The sequence below is a fragment of the Erpetoichthys calabaricus genome, chromosome 1 (assembly GCF_900747795.2).
Source record: "Erpetoichthys calabaricus chromosome 1, fErpCal1.3, whole genome shotgun sequence".
NCBI lineage: Eukaryota > Metazoa > Chordata > Cladistia > Polypteriformes > Polypteridae > Erpetoichthys > Erpetoichthys calabaricus.
Genome location: NC_041394.2, coordinates 147,454,486 through 147,464,951, shown reverse-complemented (window position 1 = coordinate 147,464,951; position 10,466 = coordinate 147,454,486). Strand labels below are relative to the sequence as shown.

The following is a 10,466-nucleotide window of genomic DNA, read 5'->3' as shown; positions in this document are numbered from 1 at the left end:
TAGCTTTGTTCAAGTGAGAATAAGCCTTGTGGAGCAGAAAGTTAATTGCACCCTCCACTCCAATCTTTGTGCAATAAGCCAACTGCAGTGAGTCCAGGTGGCTACTGCAAGAGGACTCAAACAGTTCAGGACCAGTCTCTCAAAGGTCTTCATGATGTGAGACGTAAGTGCCACTGGTATGTAGTCATGAAGTCCTGCAAGGATAAACGTTGCTGCCTCGTAGATCCAGTATCCAGTGTTTTAATATTGAACCTGATCAATATCTGTGTGGAATTTCTGTGTACCTCTCCTGTCTGAATGGTGTTTTCTTTGGGCATTCAGGCTTTTCTCATATAACGTAAAGAATTGTATATTAGTATTATTAGTCTTAACATATCATAATGATGGTCTAGTGCCTAACCCTATAACGCCTGAATTTTTAATTTCAGGAAAAAAAATTTTTTTTGTTTTTATTCTTTACTTTCATAGTTATCAATATATAAAACAACCAAAATATATTAAAAAAATATAAAATTTGCAATGTTTTTTAAATGTAACCAAATTGTCACATTCGTCCATGGATCTATAATACAAGAATAAAAAATGCACCTTCATTTCTATATTATTTTTCATCTTATTTTATTATTAAATAAAAAAAACAAACTGAAAGCTTATTTTATTTATAAAGTATAATACAAAATGTATTTGTTTATAATTTTAGTTAGTGTGAAATTGAACAAAACAATTTTTTTCTTTTGTGATACAAAGATGAACTTTGCATTTGCTGCAGAAAAATACTGGTGCACTCTTGCAATTTACATTTTTGCATCTTCCTCTGTTTGTGACCTCAGGGTAATGGTGAAGACCATCCAAACGGATATCACTTCCAGGGATACTTTTGGTGGCAGGACCTCTTCTCTTTTTGTTAGCAAACTCAACATCAGTAGAACTAGTAGAAGGTCTGCCTCTTTTTGTTGGTCTATTACTTTTTTCTTCAAGAAGAAGAGCTTCGGTGATGCTCATTTTGAACTCTTGCAGACTTTGGATCTTTTTTTTTGGTAACTGAAGGCTCTCACAGTCTCTACGATAAAGTAGCCAAGAGTTCACAACAGTCACATCTATAAAATGAAAAAATAATTTGTGATAATATTTTTTCGATCTGATGTGAATTCTGTACAGTGCAATTAGCGAGTCCATCAAATCAACACCTCCCATAAACTGATTGTAGGTTTTCACAATAGCAGGGCAATCGATTGTGATGGTTTGTTTTGTCTTTTTGTCATATCGCTTACAGTTGGCCTTTGGTTCTGCCGAGGCAAAAGTTGACATAAGGTTTACAACTCTATCATCTGCCCATTTCACTACACGTACTTCAGTATCTTCAACTAGAGCAGTCACTTCTTGATGGGACCCTTTGCCTCTTTTCATCAAATCTTTGTCCTTGATTAGTTTGATGCCAGGCAAACGATTGATTCTAACAGTTCCCAAGCTAAATATTTTTTTCTTTGCTAAAGTTGTCATCGAAGGAAGTGACGTAAACCAGTTATCAAAATATAATAAATGGTTCAATCCAACAGGAATTGATTGGGCCAATTTCAGTACTACATTTGAACTAGCTCCCAAGTCGGGTTCTCCTAATACCGGTTCAATTTTCTCTGAATATATGAAAAAATCATACATGATGCCTTTGTCATCGCAAAGAACAAACAATTTGTATCCCCACTTGTGTGGTTTGCTGGGTATATATTGTTTCATGCTTGATCTACCTTTGAATGGAACTATCTGTTCATCCACGCATAGCATTTGGGGCATTGGTATTTCCCGAAACTTTTTTTGTAAATGGTCTATCAAAGGCCGGATCTTGAATAATTTATCTGTTTTCTCATTAGGTAAGGGAATTTGTGAATTATCATTGAAGTGAATCTTGGACTTTATTTCTTCCCATCTATCTCTACTTATCACTTCCGATACAATAGGACAGTTTAGTTTGCTCTTCCAATATAAACGTGAATTTGAGAGCTTCACCATAGACATAGCAAGCAGTGTACCCAAAAATTGCTCAAGTTCCTGGCTACTCAGTGCAAGAGGTTTATTAGGATTTTGCTGGATTGCATAAAGATTTGATTGGTCGACAATATGAGTAATGATATCCTTCGAGAAAAAATGTCTAAAATATTCAACAGGACGTTTTATTACCCCAGAAGAATCTATTTGTCCTAACCATTCAGGCATAGGTCTAGCTGTACCGTCTCCAGAAATGTGCCGCCAAAGAGGAATTCTTTTTGATTGGAAATTTCTTGATGTAGATGGCTTTGAACTTGTAGTTATTGGAATTGATTCTTCAACTTCAACAACTGAAGTTTCTAACTCATCTTCACTAGTATTATCATTACTAACTACGAGGTCTTCTAATTCATCCAAATCAAAATAATCGGGCGCATATTCACTTCCTATCATGGGAAAAAATAAATATTGTTATCAAAATAGTTTGAATAGCAATATAATTAAAATTTTATATCCATCCATCCATTTTCCAACCCGCTGAATCTGAACACAGGATCACGGGGGTCTGCTGGAGCCAATCCCAGTCAACACAGGGCACAAGGCAGGAAACAAACCCCGGGCAGGGTGCCAGCCCACCGCAGGGCACACACTAGGGACAATTTAGAATTGCCAATGCATCTAACCTGCATGTCTTTGGACTGTGGGAGGAAACCCAAGCAGACACGAGGAGAACATGCAAACTCCACGCAGGGAGGACCTGAGAAGCAAACCCAGGTCCCCAGGTCTCCCAACTGCAAGGCAGCAGCGCTACCCACTGTGCCACCGTGCTGCCCAAATTGTATATTGTAAAATCAAAATTTTTAAATATAATACACATTTTATTTACCAGTGTCATCCGTATTAGCATCTGGTTCCTTGTCTGAGTCTGTACCGTTTCCATCTAGGTCATAAATTCGCCGTTTTCCATAAAACAAACCACAATCCATGCTGTGGTAATTTTTGTCACCGTCGAATCAAAAGACGAACGTAACGAATTCGTTACGTTTTGAAAAAGCGGAAATATATAATAAATATAATGTTTTTTATGAGTATTACACCTTTGACATAAAAACTACAGTTTTATGAACATATACAAAAAATATCAACACTAAAACTTCACTAGATTGAAAATTATCGTAAAATGCACTGAACGCCAACGAGCACCTAACCACACACGCACAATCGGTCGAAACATGTGCCACTATTCAAGCATTTGGCCGCTAAAATGCCTGACTAGCGGTATGCATTTGTAATAGTAAAGTGCGCCGATTTCGTTGACATCGTCGTTGGCTCCAAAAGCTTTAGAATTTCTGTACCAGATACGTTTTAATTAAATGTTACGAAAACGTCGCGCTCGGCGTTATAGGGCTAATGCTGTCAAATTAGACTCTGTAACCCTGAGTTTCTTTTTAAAAGGAAATTGTCATGTATTTGTGATGCAGTACACTATCATACTTATTGATAAGAACAGACAAACAGGCAGTGGTTTCCTTTTTGCTCTTTATTGGTCGATACCAAATGGCATTACCAATCATATCACTGTGCATCAGCTCACAATTAGGCATCAATAGCTGAACTGAAATGCACACTTATAATGATATATACCAATTCCTCCCCTCTGGGCCCAGTTTTCTCCTTGACTAGAGCAGAAACCAATTTCTGGTCTCCTCTGTAGCTCCTGGCAAGAACTGATTATCCAATGGCAAAGCTGCATGTAACCTTGTCAATTGCTTTATGACCTTATTTGATTTGTCTGTTTTGCCCAGTCTACTTAAGATTTGGTTGCAGCAGGTCTAATCTAGAGCGAAGAGGACTTTAAAGAACAACATAGCTGGAGTCTGATTAGTTGTAGCACAGATGGAATTCAATATGCAAATAAGAAGTTGGCCAATTTTTGCTGAAGGATTAGCTTCTCATTTGTCACATTAGAGCTTTGTACCAACCTCTCCACCAGGCTATTTGAGGCTGGATGCCATGAGGCAGATATGATATTCTAGATGCCATTTCTGTGGAGGAATATCTGCAAATCTGTTGCTGTGAATTGGGGTTCATTGTTGCTTACTAATTTTTGTGGAATTCCAGTTCTAGCAAATAAATCCCTCAGTGGTGTGAGAAGAATCTCATAGTGAAGACCTCTTTCTATTTTGAGCATGCATTGACTGCCACCAAGAAGGTTATCCCCATGAATGGTCCTGCAAAAACGATATAAAGCTGCTGCCAAGGTGAAATAGGCCATTCCCATGGGTGAAGCGATGCATGTTAAGGCTCATTCTTAACCATCTGGCAGCCGCCTCATTGCTACGCTAGTTTCTCAATGTCTTCATCAATACTTGGCCAACACACAAAACTTCTGGCCTGTGCCTTCATTTTCACCACACCTAGATGGCCCATATGAAGCTCCTCTAACACTTTTGTGTCTTAGGTTTTTTGGTATGATGGTCCTTTATCCTCAGATCACACATCCAGCATTGAAGGCAAGTTCATCACGTCTTGAGTAATATGCAGCCAGCAGAGAGTTGTGCTGGGTTGTCCAACCATTCAGTGTAGCAATATACACCTGAGACAGGATCTTGACATGTTTCATTTCTGTTTTTACCATGTCTGCTGTCATGGGCAAACATTCAATCTGGCTGATGGGGAACATATCTGTCATTCTCTCATCTCCAAGGTCATCTTTTTCATCCTCCAGTGGCAGTCGCAACAGCAACTGCATTTGTGTGACACACAGTATGTTTGTACTCAATGTATCTATGTCCACCTAAAGACACTGCCCAGTTCTGCATCTGGGGCAGTTGTGGCAGGAACTCCTTTCTGCGGGTTGAAAATTGATGTTAGCAGTTTGTGGTCTGTGACAGGGCTAAAACATTTTGACATCCCACACTAGACTCAATGCCTCATTGTCAATTTGGGCATAATTAGTCTCAGCTGCAGACAATGAGTGTGATGCAAAAGCTACAGGCCTCTTTCTGCTGTCACGCACGTGCGCATGGGGAGTCGCAGAACGACCCGGGTAAGAGCGCGAAAACCGAAAGCCATGGGACAGGCAGGCAGCTAACCTTATTTTCTTTATCTTTCCCAGAAAGAAGGAAACGACGACACCCTGAATCACCTCCCGCTAATCCAGTTCCACAACTTACTTCCCTCTGATGACGTCAGTATCCCAGACTGCACCACTCCTCGTTACCCAGCATTCCTCTGTTCAATTCCGGTCCCCTCTATAAATGTTCCCCCATCAACTCACATGGCTGTTAGCCGTTATCGAAGTGAATGTACTTGAACTGTATAACCCTATTGCATCTTCTTTACAGTATACGGGGCCGGAAAACCCCAAACCTTTATGATCGTGTGTGTCTTTATTTTATAGTGGCGTAGTCGGCAGGATACTAAATCGTCCGAAAATGACCGAAGGACAGGATCTGAACGCCGTATTAACGACTCTGGCAACCCAACTACAGCAGCTGCAGGTAGAACATGCTGCAACGCAGCGAAAACTGGCAGAAACCACCGCTAGGCTTGACTCACCTGATGCGGTAAGACCAGAGCCTGCACGGCCCCCGCCTCCGCCTATTGTCCCGCTTTCGGAGGCGGATGATATAGAATCATACCTGGGAATCTTTGAGAGGACTGCCTCTCGGAACCAGTGGCCGCGATCGGACTGGGCGTCCATCTTAGCGCCGTACTTGAAGGGCGCTGCGCAGCGGGCTTATTACGATCTCCCTGAGGAGGAGGCCGCGAGTTATGACAATCTTAAAACTGAAATCCTAAGCCGCTACGGCGTCACGCCGGATCAGCAGGCGAGTGAATGGAGGCTGTGGCGCTTTAATCCTGAAGGCCCGGCCAGAGCGCAAGCCTTTGAGTTCTGGGGCAAGATGGGCCGCTGGCTACGGCCAGAAGGGCCCCACGCTCGCAAGGTCGTGGAACAGGTCGCGTACGAAGGCCTCATAAATGCCATGCCAGATTATCTCGCCCAGCAGGTCCGGCGATATCCTTACAAGGATATGAAAGGCCTCCTAGAGGTCTTAGAGCGTCAGCTCGCGGTTCACCGATCCGGGGGGACGGAACGGCCGGCTCGTGGTGCCCGACAGGGACGCGTTAGCCACCCCGAGCCCAGCCGCCGCGTGGCGGAAGCACCAGCAAAGCCCCGGGAGAAGCCGGCTCCGCTGCGCTGTTTCAAGTGCGGGGAGCTCGGCCACATCTTACCAGCCTGTCCCTTATATGTCGAGTCAATGGACTGCAGCGTGGCCCTGACAGAAAGGTATAGTGCTTTGTCTCATCCCTTGGCTGTTCCGAATGTGGGAGTGGTTTTGGTAAATGGATACTCGGTGAGGGCTTTGTTTGATTCCGGGAGCAATATCTCTATTGTTGCTTGCCGTTATGTCTTGCCGCGACAGTGGATAAGTCAACGCTTAAAAGTTACCTGTGTGCGTATAGAGCCGCGAAATGTTTTATTGCTTGGAAGGGTGCGGTGATTCAACTGGCGGTCGCTGTTCTCCCGGAACCCCCCTTCCCAGTAATATTGGGGCACGACTGGTCAAAGATTAATTGCGGCAAGACGGAATCCACTCCTAGTAATAACTTGGGTCTGGCTGTGAGTAAACCAAAGAAACTCGCTGCGACTCCCACGCCGTGCCATGCGGCAAACACTGATGACGTAGGTCGGCCGGGGGAAGATGCTCAGGTGACGGACCCTGGCCCGGAACCTCCGGGTGAGGGCCCGAGCCGGAGCACCGACCCCTATTCAATGACGGACGACCCACTAAGCCGGGTGGAGCTGCAATATAGGGCTACACCGGCTTCTTTCAAACGTGAACAGTGGAATGATGATTCCCTAAAGTTTGCCAGAAATGCTGTTGTTACTGTGAATGGCCATTTGTCAAGTGATCCCACACCACCGGAACCCTACTTTATTCTTGAGAACGATCTGTTGTATCGAGTCGCGACTCACGAAGGCGAGATACGGAAACTGTTGCTAGTTCCGCGGACCTACCGGCGGGAGGTCTGTGAACTAGCGCATGCCCATCTCTTAGGCGCCCATTTAGGGGCCGAAAAAACGTTGGAGAGAGTAAAGCTCCAATTTTATTGGCCCGGTATTAACAAGGAGGTCCGACGTTTCTGTCAATCCTGCCCTGACTGTCAGATCCGCCAGATCCCTAGGAGGGCTCGAACTCCTCTCGTGCCAATACCCCTTGTCGATATTCCCTTCGAAAGGATAGGGGTAGACATAGTGGGTCCCCTGGAGCCTTCAAGCCGCGGCCATAAGTATATATTGGTTACGGTTGATTACGCGACTCGCTACCCAGAGGCGGTTCCATTGCGCTCCGCTACAACTAAAACAATCGCACGGGAACTAGTACTTTTCTTTTCCAGAGTGGGAATACCCAAAGAAGTCCTCACGGACCAGGGTACTCCCTTTACTTCGGATACGTTTAGGGAGGTGGCCAAGTTACTGCGAATAAAGCATCTGAAAACCTCTGTTTATCATCCCCAGACCGACGGATTAGTCGAGCGGTTTAATCAGACCCTTAAACAGATGCTACGCAAGGTAGTCAGCGCGGACGGTAGGAACTGGGATCAGCTTTTGCCCCTCGTCCTTTTTGCATATCGGGAGGTACCCCAAGCTTCCACGGGCTTTTCTCCATTTGAGTTATTATATGGACGCCAACCCCGGGGACTATTGGACATAGTGAAGGAAGGATGGGAGGAGGAAACCCTTCCTTCTACAAACGTAGTGGAATATATTGCGCAATTGCGTGATAGGTTAGCCCACATCAGGCCTATTCTTAAAGATCACCTGACTCGTGCTCAAGCAGCGCAGGCGCATTGCTACAATAAAAACTCCACCCTCAGGGAATTCCAGCCTGGGGATCGGGTGATGGTGCTCGTACCATCCTCCCACTCTAAATTATTGGCTCATTGGCTAGGGCCTTATGAGGTTATAGAAAGAAAGGGGCTGGTCGATTATTTGGTCCGACAACCAAACCGTCGTCCACGCGAAAGGGTTTACCATGTGAACTTGTTGAAGCCGTGGAGAGTTCGGGAAGAGGCCCCGATCTCCGGTACAACCCTCTCCCTGTTCTCAAAAAAATTGCCACTTAACCTCGGACCGGATTTATCCTTGTCCCAACGCCAGGAGTTGGAACAAGCAATACTGGCAGTCCCCGAGGTGGTAAGTGAGACTCCGGGCCGCACCGCGCTGATTGAGCACGACATCAGTACGGATCCCGGGGTGGTAGTCAGGGAAAGGCCCTATCGCCTCCCGGAGGCAAAGCGTGCGGAGGTCGAACTCGAGATCCAGCGGATGTTGGACTTGGATGTTATTGAGGAAAGTCACAGCCCGTGGTCCAGTCCTATCGTCCTCGTCTCTAAGCCCGATGGCTCCTGGAGGTTCTGTAACGACTTTAGACGTCTGAACCAGGTCTCCAAGTTTGATGCCTACCCTATGCCCCGGATAGACGACCTTATTGAGCGACTGGGTACGGCTCAATACTTGACTACTCTTGATATGACCAAAGGGTACTGGCAAATTCCCTTAACGGCATCCGCAAAGGAGAAAACCGCCTTCAGTACTCCTAGTGGACATTGGCACTATAAGGTTCTCCCATTTGGGCTGCACGGGGCACCTGCGACTTTCCAACGTCTGGTCGATAGAGTGCTACGGCCCCACCAGTCCTATTGTGCCGCCTATCTGGATGACGTTGTCATCTATTCCGGCACCTGGGAGGAACATATTGTGCAGATGTATGCTGTCCTGGCCACATTAGCGAAAGCAGGTCTCCGCATAAACCCTCGGAAGTGTTTTTTTGGTTTAAAGGAGGCCAAATATTTAGGCTACCTAGTGGGGCAGGGACAGGTGAAACCGCAATGTTCCAAAATCAAAGACATCCTGGAATGGCCCCGTCTGAGTACCAAGAGACAGGTGCAGACTTTCTTGGGGTTGGCGGGGTACTACCGCCGGTTTGTGCCCTGTTTCTCTGAGAGGGCAGCACCCTTGACTAACCTGACAAGAAAGGGGGCTCCTTTGTATGTGGTATGGGATCCTACAGCTGACAAAGCATTTCGTGACTTAAAAGCGGCCCTTACCTCGGCACCTGTCTTAAACACGCCTGATTTTTCACTTCCTTTTCTTCTCCAGACCGATGCTTCGGACACAGGCCTGGGGGCAGTGCTGAGCCAGAGCATCGATGGTGTCGAGCACCCCGTTTTTTACCTGAGCCGGAAACTGTTGGACCGGGAGACCAGGTATGCGGCAGTGGAGAGGGAAGCCCTCGCCATCAAGTGGGCGGTTACACATCTGAGGTACTACCTGCTGGGTCGGGAGTTCACCCTTATGACAGACCACGTGGCCCTACAGTGGATGGCATTGCACAGGGAGTCGAATCCCCGAGTCACCAGGTGGTTTTTGGACCTTCAGCCTTACAAGTTTACCGTCACTTATAGGCGGGGTAACCTTCAGGCCAATGCCGATGCCCTCTCCCGGGTTCACGACCTCTCGGTCCGGTCCGCCCGCCCCGATGGGGCTGGGCTGAGGGGGGGGCCCTGTCACGCACGTGCGCATGGGGAGTCGCAGAACGACCCGGGTAAGAGCGCGAAAACCGAAAGCCATGGGACAGGCAGGCAGCTAACCTTATTTTCTTTATCTTTCCCAGAAAGAAGGAAACGACGACACCCTGAATCACCTCCCGCTAATCCAGTTCCACAACTTACTTCCCTCTGATGACGTCAGTATCCCAGACTGCACCACTCCTCGTTACCCAGCATTCCTCTGTTCAATTCCGGTCCCCTCTATAAATGTTCCCCCATCAACTCACATGGCTGTTAGCCGTTATCGAAGTGAATGTACTTGAACTGTATAACCCTATTACATCTTCTTTACAGTATACGGGGCCGGAAAACCCCAAACCTTTATGATCGTGTGTGTCTTTATTTTACACTGCCATCTTCCATGATGTGAGACATCACTCCTCCGATGCCGTATGGAGAAACATCACAAACCAGCTTGATTGGAAAGGACAGATTAAAATATGTGAGAGGACTGTGTCAGATATAACCAGTTTCTTTCCTTCTTGAAATGAATGCTCACATACTCTGGACCATTACCACTGTTTGTCAGCTTGCAGTAGCTCATTGAATGGATGTAGCACAGTTGCCAGATCCAGCTGAAACCTATTACAATAATTCACAAACTCTAGAAAGGATCTTAAATGTGAAACATTTTGTGGTTGTGGGGCCTTCAACACAGCCTGATTCTTGTCCTCACATTTTTGCAACTCTTGGGCAACTGTAGGGTGCCCTCAAAATCTGACATTGGGCTTCAGGAAATTGTATACTTTTCTGGCCTTTTCAGGACTGTTTTGAGGTTTTCTAAAACTCCAGTGACAATAATGATGTCTCAGTAGCATTGCCTGTAGGATCTGATCCATTGCTCTTTGTCAAATAGCTGGGGG

At 45.8% G+C, this 10,466-nt stretch overlaps 1 protein-coding gene across 1 annotated transcript; it reads right to left on the bottom strand.

Moving 5' to 3' along the window:
- Nucleotides 1–544: 544 nt before the first annotated feature.
- Nucleotides 545–2,969, bottom strand: LOC114651285 (piggyBac transposable element-derived protein 3-like). The gene is made up of 3 exons (XM_028801252.1): nt 2,870–2,969; nt 799–2,429; nt 545–562 (listed from the first exon to the last, which is right to left on the bottom strand). The coding sequence occupies exons 1-3, from the start codon at nt 2,967–2,969 to the stop codon at nt 545–547; spliced, it is 1,749 nt and encodes a 582-aa protein (XP_028657085.1).
- Nucleotides 2,970–10,466: the final 7,497 nt, after the last annotated feature.